Source organism: Molothrus aeneus, chromosome 1 (assembly GCF_037042795.1).
Source record: "Molothrus aeneus isolate 106 chromosome 1, BPBGC_Maene_1.0, whole genome shotgun sequence".
Lineage (NCBI taxonomy): Eukaryota > Metazoa > Chordata > Aves > Passeriformes > Icteridae > Molothrus > Molothrus aeneus.
This window is the reverse complement of record NC_089646.1, coordinates 93,921,673-93,941,340: the sequence shown is the minus strand read 5'-3', so window position 1 is coordinate 93,941,340 and position 19,668 is coordinate 93,921,673. Positions and strand designations below refer to the sequence as shown.

The 19,668-nt window shown below is 41.1% G+C and overlaps 1 protein-coding gene across 1 annotated transcript in view; it reads right to left on the bottom strand.

Moving 5' to 3' along the window:
- ZNF516 (zinc finger protein 516) overlaps positions 1 to 19,668 on the bottom strand; it is a 99,669-nt gene that overhangs the window by 43,309 nt on the left and 36,692 nt on the right. Inside the window, exon 2 of the mRNA XM_066546110.1 lies at positions 12,079 to 14,097. Within this exon, the coding sequence (XP_066402207.1) occupies positions 12,079 to 13,975 (1,897 nt within the window). The 5' untranslated portion in view covers positions 13,976 to 14,097. The remainder of the gene's footprint in view (positions 1 to 12,078; positions 14,098 to 19,668) is intronic.

Sequence of the window (19,668 nt, the reverse complement as noted above, 5' to 3'; positions counted from 1 at the left end):
TGCAAGGGAACAATATTATCCTTATGCTTTGCCAGGTGAAACACTAAGATGCAACATATCAAAATGGAATCCCTCATTAGTATGTTTCCCTATCACTTCTCCTTCCCTTTTCCATTTCCATTGTTCTCAGGACCTGAAAGAAACTTTTATCTGCTTTTCTTTCACCTGCTCTGCTGCTGTGCACAGCTTCAGGTGCTGGGACTGCTCATGCAGGGTTGTAGCAGGGGCACTGTGTGTCCTCCTTCCCCAATTCATTTCTAACATGAGCAGGATGACACTGAGTTACAGCACCTCCTTCTTTGGTGCTCCACTCTTTCTCCATGGTCACTCATGTCCTTTCTTTAAACAATACTCTGTTCCCAAATGCCAGCTGTGCCCACATAGGATGAGTTCCCACAGCATGCCAACCCCCCTGGCATGTGCTGCTCCAGGCCTTGGCTATCCTTATGGACTTCCTCCCATTAGTAAGCCAACACTGTGACACCATTTATGCAAACACAGCATGCTTTTACCTCCAGCTTACTTCCTTGTGCCATTGATTCAGCTCTTTTCCAAGGCTGCTCCTAAGGCTCCCCACTCCTACATAAACCACCTATGGTTTGCAGCTGACAAGAGCCTGAAATCCAGACCCTTCAATATGAACTCCTCTATCACTTCCTTCAGGTCACAAACACATCAGAGGAAAATACAAAGGAAAATATCCCCAGCCAGGTCCCATCCATCACCCAGCTCTTGGCAGCACCAGCCTGAGTGCCTGGTTTGCCCACAGCAACACTGAGACACATCATAAAATGGCACTTTGGCTCATTCCCAGCTGGGACCCTCAACAGGACAAATATGGATTGGTAATCCTACAGTGTATATGATGTGAGATAACCTTGATGTCATGCATCAGATCAAACATGTGCATGTCAGAAAGCAAATTCAGAGACAGGGCAGTTACTGCAGAAAACCACATTTCACATTTCTGGCTTGTGCTTTAGCACGGCTCTCATTCCCCACGACAACAGGGATCTCTGGAGAGCTGTCAGCAACAGAGACCTGCTTGGAACTATCAATGAGCTTCCAGAAGAAGCTGTTTACATCATCTGGATGCAGCTCTAATAGTAACACATCATACCTTTACCATGTAGATCTATTTATCTATACTTGTTACATAAACCCATACACCTTCAGAATTTTTTGTTTTTCTCAAACCTTTTTCTGCTTGATAGACTTTTAATTACATTATGGTTTTGGCCCTTTCCAACCTTCCTTTCTTCCCTATGCATCAGGTTTCTTTCCTTTTGGCTTCTAAAGGCCTCAAAGAAAGTTGCAAAACTGGAATTTGAGTAAATACTTTATGAAGAGTACTTTCCATGATGCCTTGGTTGAGTGAAGTCAGTATTTCAACTTACTGAATATATGCTAAGATACTTTTTTTTTTTTAACACAATCTTGCTCTAATATAATTGACCAAGAAATGTCAGTATAGCAGAAAATTCTTCTTGGCACATAAAAACTTTATTATGAATTAATAGCATTTCATTTCCAATATGAGCCTTACTATTAGACATTTTCATACTGTTAACACCTAAGATAAAAAAATCCTAATAACTTGCAGAATTATATTATTATGTTTGAATTGTAACTAATGTGTCATGTCTGTGTGCATTAAACTAAAAAAAGCACAACACTCCCTACTTCCACAAAAATAACAGCATTGAGGCTTCCTTGTCAAATATATATATTTAGCACTACAGTAGTAAGTAAGTGATCCTCACTTATGTGCACCCATTTTGTTGTCCTAGAACAATCCAAGTAAAGATTAATTTTTTCCTATTACAACTTTACTTGTCATTCTGTGTTTGGGTATTTTTTAAGGCTTCTCCAGGCTTCAACAGTACTTAAGGTTAAGACATTTCTGGGAAATTGCTGTGCATGTGGATACAGATATGTGCAGGGACAAGAAACTTCTGCAAAGTATTATGAGGGGTTTAGGATTAATATGTTCCATGTGCAGTGTAAGCTGTACTTCCTGAATTCTCTTTTAAGGAAAGAGACAGATCTGTTTGCTTCATTATCTAGCAAAAAAAGGCTTTACTACCTACTGAATAAAGGCTAAATCACAGAAAACTGATCATACCCTTGGTTCAGCAGTGCTACACACCTACCAAAACATGCAAAAAGCAAGGAAGCACAGCATCTGCTCCACTACCTTGGGGTACAGCAGGCACAGGAAGAGATGCAGTCTTTTATATCCCATTATCATCCTGAGTCATTGCATTCAGTCCTTCACCACCATGACATTGGTGAAAGAAAGACCTCTACTGTCAAAACACCCAGAAAATGTTTCACAGGAGAGAGGTAAGAGAAGAGAAGAGAAAGAGAGAGAGAGAGAGAAAGGAAAAAAAAAAAAAAAAAAAAAAAAGCCCTTTAACCTGAGGTTCACATCTCCCAAAGAAGCCATATATTTCCCTTGTGGTTATGCTTTTTTCTCCCCCCCCCAAATATTTAGGTTTTGCTGACAACAGCTTGCCTCAAATGCTATTTAAGCAGTAAGACATCACAAGACATATGCTATCCTAAGATAACACACACCTCTGAAGTGCTGTTAGGTGTAGCTGATGCCTCCAACTGCCTGATGAATTTGTTATCTCAAAGAAACACAAGGTTTGGGAGTGCCTTATATTGCAAACTAACCCTAAATTTAGTCTTTAAATAAATAAATAAAATCTGTGATTTTGCATCCTGTAATAAGAAAAAGAGATCTGACTTGGAGTAAATCCTAACTTCTGGCTCCCAAATAAAACTAAACTTTTTAGCTTTATACCTGTGATATGACAGAAACAATCATTTTAATGGCTATTTCTTTTTCTGTTATTTGAAGTAACAGAGATAATGAATTAATAAGTGAGGTTTAAGATTACCAACCTGGAAAACAAATTTCTGAAAGCAGGAGGGCAAGTCTTTCCCCATGGGTCCTGTACAAGGATGAGTATCTCAGTGCTCTAAATCCATGTTAAGTAAGCACCTGTATCAAAGTTACAATAATCATCAGCTGAGCTAGTACTTTTGCCTTTCAGATGGACACTTTCTCAACAGAGATTCTGCACTTTAAAAGGATGAAGGGTTGGATTTTTGCCCTCAGCACTGCTAAAGCCTAACCAAGCCATCAACAGAGTATCCACAAAAGACAATTCTGACACTTGCTCCTCCCCATGTCTTATCCCCTGTGAAGTTTGCATGCTACGGTACATTTCAGGATATGCAATTTACACTGGCATTGATTAGAGAAAAGAAAGATTTCCCTATTCTTCTCTAATCTCAGGCCATTAGGTGCCAAGTGGTTCAACAAAGCAGTTAACAATGACTCCAACCTTTCTGGCCTATGCTTAAAATCAAGCCAGCAGTTATAACTATTGCTGCATCAGGGCCAAAGTATTCTGCAATTTTCCAGTCCAAACCCATGCTGTCTATAAATAAGAAAAACAAATTCACCATGAAAGTAAGTTCCCTACACATTTACAAATCCATTCATGGCACTGAAAATCATGTCTACCTGTCACTTACAAAATATGGGACAGTAGCAATCACACACCAAGTACAAGGATTCAAAAGTCTCCTTCTTCAAGGCCTAAGGCACTGAAAATTATAACGCTAAACTCAATGGTTTCCTCCATAGTTTCAATAAAATTCACTATATGCTTTTCATGTCCCTAAAAAATACAGGCTTGCTGATGATAAATTTTGTAGGCAATGAAAAGAAAACTGAGAAGAAGAAAAGCTATCAACCCATCACAAAGGGTTCCCTTAACTGCAGCAAAGTTGCTCTTGACTTTTACTGGTACAACTGGTACCACAGTCAGGCCCTTCCACAGTAAAGTAATCCAGCGCCTCAATGAGACTACTGGGTTAAAAAGTAATAAAGTGAAGTCAAGTGAGACCTAGTAAAACTTGTATTTGTAAGACACACCTGCAGAAAACAAATAATCTACCAAGGCTAGGCCCAACCACACATTACTTTTATATCCTGTGCAGCCCTGGGACTCCCCAACATTTCAGCTCCTGCAGAATTCAGCCTATCCCATCTACTGAGAGTACCTACTGCCAAATCTAATGCACTAAAAACGAAAATCTGACTCTTGATCAAGGGCAAACTGTGAACCATAATGTTAAGAACCACAAAAAGATTTAACATTAAAGACATTTATACAAGCCCCTCGTTAGCAGTCATTTACAGATCAGCAGAATCCCACTAAGCACAGTCATGGAGCTACCAAAGTATTTGGGAATCAGATTAAAACGCTACCATCACAATTTTCATCATCTGATTCTTGTTTTACTAGCTGGGGAGATGCAGTCCTCACTCACTGATCAGAAACTGCCTCTGCTTGAAAATAAAAGCACTACACAATGTGATCTTTTGACTGTAAATGTCACAAAGCAGTATTTCACAAGCTACAGTTTGATGTAATAGAAACATCCAGTACAAAGAGTTACTAGAGATGCTAAACTGACGTTTACAAGGCAGCAAGGTCAGAGCAGGTGTCAAGAAGTAAGGGATTTGTTAAAACTGAGGTTCTGTGCAGCAGGATTTCCAAGTGAACATCCCTATATGCAGACATCTATCGTATTTACTGACGAAGAGCTGAAAGCCCAGTATGAGCACTGGAATCCCTGTGCAACTGACTTAAAGGGGTATTTTTGACTGCACAAACTGAAACCAAGATTGCCAATACCTTTCCACACCCTTGGAAATATTTTTTTTTAAATACTAGTGTATGGTAAGTGTGGAATGGTGACTGACAGCTCAGGAAGGAATAAACAAAGACATAAGCAATCCTTTGAAGCAGCACTTGGGACAACATTTCCAAAAACTGTGAAAGTAGTAGTATGAAGAAATAATCTTGGGCATTTTCCATAAGCTTCAGGGCAAAACTTACCTACTATGACCTACCTTTAAGAAACCACATTTCCTTGCTTCCTAAGAGATAAAATAAAGGTTGGGTAAACCTATCTCCCTCTTAGCACCTTGTACAATTTTTCTTCCAAGCTGAGTTGTGGTTTTGCTTATATCACAGAAGCACAGCAACAATAAGCTGCCTAAATAATACTTCTATCTCACTGTGTCACTTGTAATTGCATATGGTAACCTGCAAAAAAGGAACACTAACAATTAAAGCTAAATACAGCAGAAGTATCTTTGACATGCACGAAGTTCTTCTGCACTTAACACCCTCACAGAAATGTTTACAAGGAATAAAAGTAGTGCTACAGCTGGTCTAATAACTTTAAAAAGCTGCATAAGAAATTGTCTCTGAGCAGCAATAAAGGCAATCTCTGTCACAACAAGCCATTAATCTACTGAAGTATCCCAAGCTCAACCAATAATCCTTAGTTCTGACTTGAGCTGACTGTGTGTTATCTGTTCCTCATCACCATGCCCCATTTCAAGAGGAACTTGAATTGCTGTTTAACACTCTTGCTGGCCACCCACATTACCTGGGACTGGGTAAAACAGGCCTGGTAATGCCGAGCAAAGTGTGGTCATCAGGAACACAGTGGAATTTACCCAAGATTCCCACAGGGCAATTGTTGCATGTTCCTTAGTCAGTATGGTGTCAGGTTAATGGACAGCATTAAAGGGTACAGACTGCTTTATGCCAAAGCATTGCTGCCCTGTTCCAATCAAACACTTCCTGCATGGATTTGCTGAAGCATAGCTCCCACCATCAGCCTAAAATACAGAAGGGGCAAGCAACTTCATGGGTGTGAGGTGCACCTGGCAAGGGAGGTATTAACCACTTCCTAGATGTCCCATGGCTTTTCTCTCTTCCTCTCCTCTCAGTACACACTGCATTGATCCTGGGTGCCAGAATTTTTCGTGCTATCCATTTTCTTGGGACAATCAGCATAATTTCTATTTTGTTCTGTTTCCTTGGTAAGTATTTCCATTAAGATCAACCCACAGTTAAAGACAAATAGAATCAAAAAATACTGCTGAGGGCAACACCACAGGAATGTGTATACTCACGTAAGAGATACCATCTGCAGTCTGGAGGAGAGTACAGGAGTCCAAAGGAGAGGAAAAAGTAACAAATGCTGCTGTGGAGACATACACAGGAGATATGACCTGTACTGGTCAAAAATGATAGTTCAACCTGCAGTGTTTTGCAGAGAAACCTCAGATCATGAGAAAGTACCACACTGCACATGCCTTTGCTAACATGTATCATGACTGGACTATCATTACAGTCCATTACATTGGACTTGCATTACAGCAAGGCAGATAGGAAAGAGAAATTTCTAAATGGTATTATTAGCCGTCTAATTATTAGCTGTCTGTATTCAAACTACGTAACAAACCAGGTAACAGGTCTAGTCCAAATTTGCTTTAAGGAACAGCTGAATTCTGCTAAGCCCCAACCAACATCTAATGGATCTCTTACTGCTAGCACAGGTTCTTTGCCTCTGCCCAACTTCCCCTATGATTTGAAGCATCAATTTGCTTGTAATTCCAAGTCCCAGAGTTTCATTGATCTCACTGGAGTTAAGAATCCAAACAACTAGTTTGAGTTGTAAAGCTGAAATGGTATTCCAACAACCACCCCTCAGCAATGCCCAAATTAACTGGTGGTGAATGCGTAATCACAGCATAACATTCTTATCTTCACAGTTCTGAGACACTGTTCCTCCTTGAAACTGCCTTATTTCTTGGAAGCCTGGGGCAATAGTTACCAATTGTCCAGCACTGAAACATTCTCCAGTTTGTTATATGCTCCTTCAGCAAACTAAATACGTTAGATAACTTAAACATACTTAAGACTGTACACATAGAGCAAGATCTCATTTGCTGTAAAATGCCCCAAGAGCACTGCCCTTAGCAGCACAATGCTGTGGGATTTACACTGAGTGTCTGGCATGAGAAGCATCTGAAGTGTAATTAATCAAGATATGTAATAAAAATGTTTGGTTTTTACATAGTGGAGAGACCTCCCCTTGCACACAGAGAAACACTTTTTCATGTAGGAACAATGAAGTCCTGGTACTGGATACTGGCAGCTGTTCCATACACTCATGCTAGCAACAGAAAACATTTACTAGAACTAGCTCTGTTCTCTGGAATTACAATACATTTTTATTTTTCTAATTTCATTTGCTTAGCTGTTTTATTCTTATTGTTGCTTTCCTCCCAAAAATTACAGCCTTGCTGCTTTACTAAAATATTAAAGCAACACTAAACAACTTTTACTTTTGAATTATGTTACATCAAAAGATTTCTGAAAAGATGCATTTCTCAATAAAGTTCCAGCTCCTAGACTTGTTATAATTCATATCTGAGCAAAACAAAGTTGAAATTTATGCTTCATAAATCTCTGCTATACTTTTTCCTCAGAACTTGCTAATGTTATGTTTCTATTCAAGCATTCCAGTTTATGTATAGAATTTTCATGTAACAGGCCTGGGATAAATGGTATCTGTTACATCCCCAAGACTGTATAACCTGTAAGCAATTCATAGGCAGCTGTCTCTTCAGTTTACTAAAAAAAAATACTAAATCAGTCTCTGGCCATGCTCTACTAAGAGTTTTTGAAATGTAACAAACACAAAGAAAGAGGTCCAGACTTTCTCATTTTCACATGGAAATCCTCATGGAGTGACCCACCTGAGCACAGCACATCATGAGCCTTTAGAGCTTCAGTGCAAGCCATCAATGCTGGCACTGCCTTGGAGGGTCTGAACTCCAATGCCATTGCACACCTCTCTTGAGCCCCCCATCCCCCCTGAAACCTCATCATGTGGCTCAGCTCCCTTCACCAAGGTCCTGCTTCTTGCCATTCTCCTTTCTCTCCACCTGCACCTTACTCCCATCTCATCCCACTCCTTCATGGTGCTCATGTTCTATCTAAGCAGGTCCCACCACGCCACCAGTGATGCTTGAGGTAAACCAAGCACAGCCACACACCACTGTTTGGTATTCACTGTTTGAGTTTTTTTACATTCTGCAGAGTCTTGTGCCCACCTCAGTCAGGTCACGAGCTCCTCGGGCTGAAAGCAGTACGGGTACAGCGCCCATCACAACAGCCCTCACTCGCAGTCGTGTGTGCAATACAGGTGAATCAGTCTCTCCTTAAAACACTTCAAAAAATCAGAGGAGTCCAACAGAAGGGAAAAAAGGTAAAGAGAAGGGAGAGCAGAGGCAGGAGATAAAGGAAATAGAATACACAGGATGGTTTTTACTGGAAGCAGCATTCCAAGGTGATACATCCTCTCCTTTCCCTGATGTCCTTCCTTGACTTGGCCACGCTAGAAGCAGCATTCCTCTCCTTTATTCCTATATAACAGTCCTTCTCTTTTCTTCTTTTCTTTTATTTTCTTTCTTTTCCCCTCCTAGATAAATTTTAACATTTACTCCCAGCCCAGACTGACAATGACATGCAAGAAGAAGTACCACCTGTATGGCACTTCCTCACTGGCTGGGCTATCTCAGGTCTGTGCTTTTACTCCATGCTTGCCAAGAACCAAGAGGTATTTAAATTCTTTTCACTTCATCTCCTCATCTTTCCACCTGCCAACAGCAGTCACAGCCTCAAAAATTATTCTTCCTTCTTCATTTCAGGACTGACATATAGCCTAATGTAACAAACCCAAGCACCTTCGCTGCTAAAACCACCGTGGCAATGAAGGGGCTCATGCCTTAAAAATACTAACCACCAAATTACTTTCATATATCTAAAGCTACATTTTAGGTGAGAAGATGAAAGATTATAAAAACAGTGTTTTCCTTTCACTTTTATCAACACATACATAATCCCTCACTACTCTCTCAGTCATATCTCTGGGGTTCTTTTCAGGGAAAAATGAAAATCATTAAAAAAACCCCAGCCAAAAACCTCAATTTGGGGAAGAGGTAGCAGCAATCTACAGATAGTTCACACAGCTTTGGATGCAACTTTGGTGAACATTAAGGTACAGTTTTTCAAGTGGCTTGAATGATAAATAAAAATGAAGAATCATCTGGGGCAGGAATACCTCAAAAACATCCAAAGTCTGGTCTCAAGGAAGCAAAAGTGCTCTGAGCCACCTCTTCCCACATGGCCGTCACACAAAGCACAAAGACTTCATGTGTGATTTCTGCATGACAGGTATCACACAGTACACTATGTGTAGTTCTACAAAACTAGTATTTACCCTCCCTCCAACCAGATGAAGCACACTTTGTAGTCAGCCCAGCAGCTGATAAACTGGATTTGCAACACTACACGCCGGTTCCTGAGAAATCATGATGTTACTCAACAAAGGCAGCAGGGGCAAATTCCTGTTTAAAGGAGTGCCTGCCCTGGAGCCTCTCAACCCCAATTCTTGCTCTTCTCCCAGTGAGCCCTGTCAATAATCCCTGCTCCTGCCACCCTGAGCCCCTACACCTGCTGGCCCTAAGTGACCACAGAGGTGCTCTGCCAGCTTCCCTGCTGCAAGACCCCATGCGTCAACAGCGCTCCTCAGATTATTAAGAATTAAATGCACAAAGAAATACTTTCAGCTGAGTCAAGGCCACAGCATTCAATACTTGGCAGTCCCAAGGCCCTTTTCTGACACAGGATAACATAGTAATGCATGAAAAGGGGAAACAGAGAGTAAAGATAAGAAAGTAAAAAAAAAAAAAAACAACCAAATATTGTATAACCTTTTGAGTAGCACAAGATTTTCCTCATTACAGCCCAAGTAAAAATAATGCGGTAGAAATAATTTCAGGAGCAGGAACTGAGAGCCCTGCTTGTCAGCATCCACTGGGAAGGAAGCCTGTCCATGGGGCTGGAGCTCTATTCTTGATGGAAAATCTTCACCTGGAAGAGTAACTAAAAAAAGCTGCAGCAAAGGACAGCAAACTACAGCAGTTCTAGGACAAAATGTGCTTCAAGGCCATACCAGAACACCTCATTTTTGCAGGTACATACATGAGGGCAGAATCTGGCCTATATTCCATACACCTTAAGTTACTGTTCATAGGGGAGGGAAAAAAAACCATCTTGAGTTACAGCAGAATCTGCAAAAGAATAAAATTAATCTTACAGCTTGTTGGACAGAAGGACTGCTGTTCCTTAGAACACAATACCAGGGCAGTGCTAATAAACCTCCATACCAAAAAGATAAAATTGGGAAACTTTAGTCCTGAACATTTGCCTATGAAAACTCCTTTTATACATAACAAAACAAATAAGCAAAAAAACCTTAAACTTTCTTTCAAATTAAAAAAATCTATCATTTGTAAAAAAAATGTTCCCTTCATTGAGACAGTGATTTGAGTTAAATAACCTCTAGTAATAGGCAGCATTTCTCTTGCACGGAAACATTTCTCATTAGCCAATTAAATACTTGATTAGCTCTTCAGCTGTGATACTAGCAAATATAAAATGCAGCAGCCACCCTCCCAGCCCATCATTGCAAATATATCCCTTTTCCAAAATGTGCCTTTATTCAGGCCCATCAGTTTGCTGCTTCTTTACAGTTAAAACAAACAAGGATCAATTTGATACCCAAGGAAGTGAGTTTCCAGTTGCTGGCATCAGTTAAGCCAGTAACTTTAATTCCTGTGAGAGCAAAGTGCTGTGTGACTAACTTTCCCCTTTCAGTCCTGCAGCAAGGGCTCAAAGCCTGAGTTGAGGCAAGAAGCAAAACAGGCAAAGATTTGCGAAAACTCCTCTTGTTAGAAATAAAATATGGAGAGCATATAAGAACAGTTTTCCTATGTGAACATCATACAAAGAAGTGTTGCAGTATTTTTGCCCATGTCCAGAGAAATGGTTTTCCATCCCAGCAGTTCTGATTGCAGCACTGTACATTTCACTGGTGCAACATGGCAGCCCCATTTAACTCTAGACAAAGCTGCAGTTTTATCACCATACCTTGTGTCAGCTGAACCTAAGTATGTCAGGTGGCAGCTGATGGACTTGCACACAAAGTAGGCATGTACCCAAAAAGAAATTTAAGTGTTCAAGAATCCAACAGCACATAGGAAAGCCAAATTCTGAGTCTTTTAAACTTGCAAGTAATCATACCGCAAATATTTAAGAATCTGTAGGAATCTAGCTTGTCACTAGACTTTCTGGAATTGTTTTTTTTAATGGAAAGGTAAAAAAGAAAAAAAAATTGGTGTTCTTGGATTAATTTGAATATATCCACAATTGCTTAAAAAATTATGAAAAACATGTAACAATTCACAATTCTGGTAAATGTTGCTTTGCTGCTGTGAGGTCTGAAGCCAGGAGAAAAGGCAACATTATATAATATCCTGAAAGAGCAAGGTAATTGAATAAACCCACTCTCTTCCACAATGGTGCAGATTACTTCATCCACGATGGTCTTGAAAATGAGTTTAACTCTATAGATAACTATGTTCTTCACAACAAAAGGAATGAAAATGAGAGGAAACCGTTTTTGTTCACCAAACAGAAAACAAACAAAAACCAGCAGAAGGGCTAGTAAGGAGAGAATGGTTAATCTCACATTTCTAAAAGGGTATTATAAACAAAGCATGGTGAACAACAAAAATAAAGGATTAAAAAAAAAAGATACGAAAGTGCTTAATGGTGTTCTTTTAAATATTTACTTTGCTCTATTTGGAGAATAATTTGTTCCATTTAGTAGCATTGGGCTCAAAGGACTGCTTTAATCCAGAGAGATTAATTATAGCCTTTGGAGTTATAAACACAATTTGGGAAGTGAAGCGGAGAAGAGGAGAGAGACTCCTCTCATGCTGGCATTTTAACAAATTTATGTGCTTTGGGGCTACGCTATGCAGGCTACACCTCTACACTGCAGGCAGAACAGGACACCCATGAATTGTGGAAAAGCAGCCCCCAGGACATCCAGGGGGCTATCCTGAATATCCTACAGTGTTGCTATAGGCAACTAAAATACTTCTCAGGTGTCCTTCATCAAAATACAAGTTCACCAGCACATTACAAAAACATCATCTTGCTCTTATTACCAGCACCATGCTTTCACGTATTTCTCCCTCTGGTCATCACTGTGTCCCAGACGAGGAGACAAAGGGACCAGCAACAATTACTGGGGCAAAGGTGGGAGCAATCTTACCTAGCAAGGGATTGGCTGCTCCCTCCTCCGAGCTCTCCTCAGCCCCCTCCTCTCCCAAGGCAGAGGTGGCCGAGTCCTCCGGGGCAGATGCAGAGCCAGGGGTGCTGGGCCCGCTGACCGAGCCCGAGTCCCCTTCCTCGCTGCTGGAGCCGTAGCGGTCGGGCTGGGCGGCCGTCCCGCCCTCGCTGCAGCTCCTGCGCTCCTTGCGGTGCACCCGCGAGTGCAGCACCATTTGGTGGTAGGTGCGGAAGATCTTCCCGCACTCAAAGCACTCCGTGGACTTGTTCTGGGCAGCCCGCCGGCTCTGCCGCGAGGCAGGGCGATAGTCCAGATCCCCGGGGGCAGGCGGGCAGCTCTCCCCCGCTGGGACACTGCCGGGTTTCTCCAGGCGCCCACCAGTGCAGCTCTTCTTCTTGGGGTTGCTGGGCGAGTCCTGGTCTCGCTTGCGCTTCTCCTGGTTGACAAGGATATACTCCCTCTTATCCTTGTCATAAGTCACATCTGCATCTGCCAGGGCCTCATCCCATCCCACATACTTCACATACTCTGAGGGCTCTACTACTTTTCCTTTGGTGGCCAGCTGCCAAGCTTGGTAGCTACTGACCGGATCCAGCTCAGCTACTCTTTTCCCAGGCTGTCCTCTCATAACTCTATCCAGCCCAACAGATGGCCGTAGATTGAGACACTGCAAGAAAAACTGCTTGGTTACCGAGGAGCTCAGGCTCCCATCAGTCAAGCCCTCAGCTTTATCCCCGGTGCTGCCCGGCTGCACACGGTAGTGAACAGCATTATGCACTTTCAGGCTTTCCATATTTGTAAACAGATTTCCACACTTGGTGCAAACTTCATAAAGAGATAGGCCGGTCACAATTGTCTCCTCTTGTATCACATCATTGATAGTGGCAATCAGCTCCAAATCATTTTTTGGTTTGTTTTTGCTCCCAGACCTGGGGCCATGCGACTTCATGTGGTTTTTGAGAAACCAGGGCTCCTTGAATCTCCTGCCACAAATATGGCACCCATGATCAAATGACCCCCTGTGCTTTTTCATGTGAGCTTTCAGGAACCAGGTTTGACTAAAGGTCTGACCACAGACTTCGCATGGGAACTCGCCCACATTCAGCTCGCTCTTGCAGTTCTCAGTGTAGGTCTCCCCATTGGGGACCTGAGCTGTTATATGGTCTTTCTCTATGTGGTTTAACAGCGTCTCCTCCCTCAGGGTCATGTAGCTGCACAACCTGCACTTGAATGGTTTGTGGACCTGGTGCAGGTGCTGCTCCAGGTCCTTCTTCCTTTCGAATTTGTTTTTGCAGAAGGTGCACTGGTAAGAGGTCAGCTTGTCATCCTCCTCAGCTGGTGCCATCTCTGTGACCTCCTTCTTGCTGCTTCTCAACAAGATCTTGCTGCTATCGACCTGAGTGGTACCGTTCAATATCTTGTTGCAGGCAGACGTACTTTTAGTGGGGCTGGTGCACCCGCCAAGGCCCTCAGAAACACCCATCTCCCCCAGCTGTGCCTCTCCCATCTCTGCCTCGTGCCCCTGACTTAAAGTGCCTGTCCTGTGACTGCGGATGTGAATCTTCAGGTTGCCCTTTTGGGAAGCTCTGTGATCACAGTAAGGGCATTTGTAGGGCTTCTCACCTGTGTGCTTCCTCATGTGCTGCGACAGGGAGCTCTGAAAAGGGAAACTTTTACCACAGATGCAACAGCTGTGGCACATGGTCTTGTCAGCATCCACGTCGTTCTTGCTTAGCTTGCCAGGGCTGGAGGATCTCCGTAACTCCATTTCTGCCTCTCTGCTACGATCCATCTGTATTACTGCAGCAGGGGGTAAGCGGGGCAGGAGGACAAAAGCATGTCCGGCAGCAGAGGAGGGCTGGACCGCGTTCTCAATCATACGGTTCTGCAGAGAGGGGTTCTATTGCTTCATTCTCAGGGTGACGCTTCTTTCAGCCGCTCCACAGAGTCCACAGCACCAATTTATTTCTGTGTGCTTTGTAAGCAGAAGGCATAGATCACCTGAAACAAGAACAAAATCACACAAATGTACAGATTCTTAAATATATTCAAACCTGTTCATGTTTTGAATTCAGCAGCTTCCATCACTCACTCCGCACTCAGAAGCACACCATATGACAATCTATTGCACCAAAAGGCAGTAGTTTCTCTTTCTGTTGATATTCTAGACTTCAATGACAAGCATAATTACTAAATAAGTAAAATCCATAAAAGAGCAAATACTCATTTCCATACGCTGACATCACACTTGAACGAAGTGCAAACTTTAAAAATATTTTTTGTTTTAAAACCAGGCAGAAGTGGCTAAAAATACACCTTAAATGAGGAAAACATTTCTTGTGGGGGTTATTACACTTTAAATCTGTGGCTTTACCATCATGTGTAATTTCATGTAAAATACTTACTTGCCAAAGATAAAAGGCTTTCCTAGAGACTTTAGTAAGTATCATATTCCTGCTGGCAACTGCATTACTTTGTGTCTCAGACAGCTTGGCTGTGCTTGAAGTGGCAGGCACAGAAAGGCGCAAAGGCTGAGGACGCTCAGTACTTTGATTACAGAGCAAACAAGAATGCAGAGCCTGACAAAGCACTCATGAAAACTAAAAGTTATTTCCTGCCGGACAGTGAACTAAAAAGACCCTCCAAGTATAAATTTCAGTCTCAAACTAACAAAGCAAAGTGATGATGTAGCTATCAAATTACCTCAAATGTGAGTGATTTATGTCAACATGACACACAGGAAATGACACCACCACCCACCTCAATGAAACAGAATTTTAACTATAAACAAACAAACAAAACAAGAAAAAAAACTCTGATTAACAGAGCAGATTAATAAAACTTTAAATATTTTTGTATCTCTTCATGAATAAATGCAAGGGTCAGTATCTGAGTGCAAGATGAAACACACCAGCACCTTGTATACAGCAAAAAACAATGATCAAAATCCACACAGGCTGTTTCTTTTCCAATTACTACACTGTAAAACAAAATCTTCCCCTTCTCCTACCCTCATTATGGACTACAAACACCACATGACTAAGATCAAAGAACACAGCATTCTCTAATGAAGAGAACTGATCTATTGCCACATTAAGAAAACATCAGCTTCTTAAAATGTAGCTAAAAATATGCAGAGCACTAATGAGACCATATATTCCCACATCCATCACTTGACATCTATGACTCAACAAAGAGCTACAGATCTACAGCTGCAAATTTTAAGATTTCTCACTGTATTCACCTCTGAGTCTCTTCAAAACGTAAATAAGCAGTCTTACCACAGCACCAGCAGGAGCTAAACAAAAAGCAAGACTGTCGCAATGCTCATCTCAGTTATGGGCTACAGAAGAATTTCATTACATTTAATTTGATCTAGCCCTCTTATTTGCTACAAGACATTCATTTCTGGGCTGGTATTTCTGCATATCTAGTATCCATTTAGCATGTTAGGGAGTTCTCAAACAGCATCAAACCCAAACTACCTTCTCCTCTGAGAGCTGGCAATAACATTTAAGGGATGAGTTACAAAAGCAATTTCATTTCTTGAATGAAGCATTTTTTATTATTCAAAAAAAAAAAATAGGTATCTCAAATTCAGAAGTCCACATGAGCAGGAAGTTTACAAACTACAGAATCTAAACTGATCTTTGAAATTAGTCATTTAAAATCAAACAGAGACAGCCTCAGAAGAAACTTCCTTGGTGAATAGAGGATGTCAGCCACTGAAATTGTGGCTGCACCAGAAGGTACAAACACACCACAGTGTGGTGTGTTTATATTGCCCATCAGTGGAAGAAACAACTTAGAGTAACATCTTATTTATCTGACCCACAACCTAAAACTGCCAAGTGACAACCTATATTGTCTTATAACCAAAGATTTAACCTAGAAGTCATTAAATCATAAAAAGAAACACCAGGTTGAAGTATACTATGCTAAATGCAAGTAAACAGTTTCTTCTGAAATGTTCCACACCATTTCAGAAAAGAAATATAAAGCTTTGGGAACAAATTTTTTCCATGTATTTTATACATTGTTTTCTACATTCTTAATTTTCTACAGCTTACACCAGTCAGGATATTGCTTCTATTGGCAGGCTGATTTTTAGACTAACAACTTTTTTTAAATTTTAAAATGTAGGGCCCATTTTAACTCAACTTTCTGCAGTGTTTCCTGTCTGAAAGTTCAAGAGAGCTTTAAGAGCAAAGCTTAGACAAGAATGCTGTACACAGCAGTCCAAGCACATGTAGATCGAAAGCTTCAGAGTCCCTTTGTTTACTTGGCCACAGATTCCCTGGGCTTAGTCTTGACATATTTCACTTTAATTATTTATAGCATTTTCATTAATGAAACTTAGTTATGAAAATGAGGCTATGAAGAAAGCATTACTTATAAGAAGGGTATTAGCCACTCACAGGAGATCCCCCTAGTCCTGTATTAAATTAGGCCTGAGGGGGAAAAATGTCAGACTTAAAAACTACTGAATAATTTTATTAGTCTAAAATACTTAATGGAAGTGTTACTGTCTTCACAAAAATATTCTGAGAATTTTTTTTCATCTTTATTAGTTAATCTTGCCCAATGCACTGCAATCTGTGACTTAGAAGTTGAAAAAAAGTATTTCTAGACTTGAATTATTCCAATTCATGCACACATAAGACTCACAACATTTCAAGTCTGATATTCCACAGACAAAATTCTGGGGGAAAGAAGAATGTTCACCCAATCTGAGCTTGTTTTACACAGCACATGGAGGTCAATATATAAACAACTCACTTCTCTCTCCTCATATAATTTGAGTGGCTGCTTAGAAGTAATTCTTCCAGAGGGGTCTCTCTGCAGAACAGCAAAGCTGGTTCATTGGAAAGCAGTAAATAAAATTACAACTTTGAAAAAAAGCTTCAATTTAGAAGACTGAACATACAAAATAAGGGAAAGATCAAAAGATCACCTGTGAAAAATTCTAACAATAGAAAATAACATTCTGTCTTAATAATTTTTACTTTAAAGGTTAAAGTAAAAGATTTTACTTTAAACATTAAAGATGGCACAATGGATAGAAGACAACTGGTAAATCAAACAACACCAGTTACTCTTTCATGAGAAGTAAAATTTTGCCATCGTTATCTTTGTTTCTTTCAGCTGATGTGATGCTAAAAAAGGTTGTATTTTGAAATAATTCCAGATTTTAAAGTATTCTGAAATAATTCTCTATCAGCACACATGGAATGCAGCCACCTCCAGCTACCCTCAGGCTGCTGAAAGTGTTTCAGGTGCTAAGCAGCAGCCCTCCACTGCTTTGGTCCAAGCTCACCCTGCAGTTCCATAGCACTGGCTCATCACACAGAATCCACAGCACAGTCACACCCACCCTGCAGATTCCTCCCAGACTGTCACAGCACAGAAAGCCCTACCAGCAGAGAGGCAAGCCATAAGAAAACAAAAGTGAATGTAAACCATAAATTAATACATAGTCTTTAAAAATATTTTCTGGCACTGCAGTCTATGCCAAATGCCATCCAGCTACTTGGGGGAGCTGTGATACTCTAAGGGGCAGAGGAACTAGATTCAGTTCATTTTGTTGAACTAGGAACCAGCAGCTCAGTTCATGTAAGAAGCAGCTGGCCAGTATCCATGAGGCATTTTCAGCCCCTTTAAATACACTTATCATCACTGTTTACACACAAGTTTGGTATATAAAGCAAGATGGAAGAGAAAAATGAACAAAGACTGAAAACTATGAGGGGTGGTGTGCTGAGAAATAAATGCCTTTGCACAGCCAAATATTTTAGTTATAAGGTTTCTTCTTGCACTATTGCCTCAGCAGATTCTTTGCCTTGACACACATGGGAACAAAAAAAAACAAACTTTGTTTTATTCCCCTGGTGCCCCCGAAGGGAAAACAAGCTTCCCTACACACTTAAAGCAAGTACTTGTCAGAATCTACTCTATTTCAAACATTCAGACATCAAAACTCCTTTGGTTTTTAAAACTAACTTGGACAGAGTTGTTTCCTTTCAGAGAAAGCACATTTGACCAAAGTGACTTGCTCTCACCACAGAGCCCCCCCATCTTTTCCATCACCATCCATGACTTTCCCAGAGAGCCGGTGGTAGCCTGTCCCTGCTGGCAGCTCAGCAGGTACCCTGGTGCACGGCTGCATCACCCTCACAACTTCTGCAAGACCCTCATCTAGCCTTGCCATGAACAGAAGCACAGGGAAAGAGCACTTTGTGTAACACAGGAACACTCTGAAATACATATTACTCTTTTCTTCATCCCACCTTCATACTCTGGAAGAGGACCAGGTATTGAGGACTGCCCACAGGTCCTCAAAGGAAAGACACAGCCTCCTAAGGACCTTTTGTGCCTCTTGGAAAACAATTAATAAAAAGAGAAATTGAAAATAAACAACACAGGAAAACTAGAGAGGGAGAATAAATTAAGACAAAAAGAATTCAAAAGATACTACACTGGAAAAGTAATTGCAAATTCATTTCTTATATACAAATATGCTGTGCAGTGCAGACAGAGAAAAACATATAAAATTATTCCTGTTCCAACACAGAACAAGCAAAGTATGTATTTCTTTTAAATTTCTCCTCAATTAAACATGATTTTTAAAATCATATTGCATGATATATAGTGGTAAGAAGGGAAAACTCTTCAGTAAATAATAAAGAAGAAAATACAATTTGGGAAGACACAGACACCTACTGAAATAGCAGAGTGTATATTTTAAAACAAACTGCTTTCAGTCTGGGTGTATTTCAAGTCCCATCTGAAAGATAAATGCACTGGAGAAACAATCGCTCTTCTAATCTCCAAGAGGTTTGAACATACACTGCAATCACACCACCATGTTCCTCTGCCAAGAGCAACAAGGACTTTAAAAAAAAAAAAAAAAACCTAAAAGAAAACCTATGGGAGGCATGATCTGATCATGATAGGTTGAAAAATATCTTACTGAAATTCCTTCTAGATGATGAAATGATAGGACACAGCATGTAAATATCTAAGTGAATTTGAGGAAGTTGTGTTTTTGAAGAACAGCGACCTGGAGTGGAGAGAGGCTCTCTGCTGATTTGAGAAGGCTCAGGTCACCTCAGAGCCAAACAGGCTTTGCCATTCAGGGCAAAGGCACCAGACGAGAGCGAAGTGCCGGAAGAGAGGGGACAAAAGGCACAACATTGTGCAGCTGCCCCACCAGCCCTGGAGCTCTCTAAACCACAGAGACCTTTCCCCCCCCTCCATGTCTTCTCTCTGGGCTACAGACTCTGTCCTCCACAAACACCAGCCTTGCTCTACCTGCACACCCTCCTCCTCCCTTTGTGAGGGGACATGGCTTCTTCTGGACAGCCACATCCCACAGGGCTCATCAGTCCATCGCCCTGACTAAAGGCTCAGTCCTGCCATCCTTATCTACACACCAGTCCTACCCAAATGCCTCTCACAGCCCATGTCACCAAACTATATACCACAGACTACACCAGAACTACGAGCTTATCTTTAAACAGTAAGCCTATACCTGAATTTGCAGGAAATTCTGGCATTGCACAGCCTACAAAG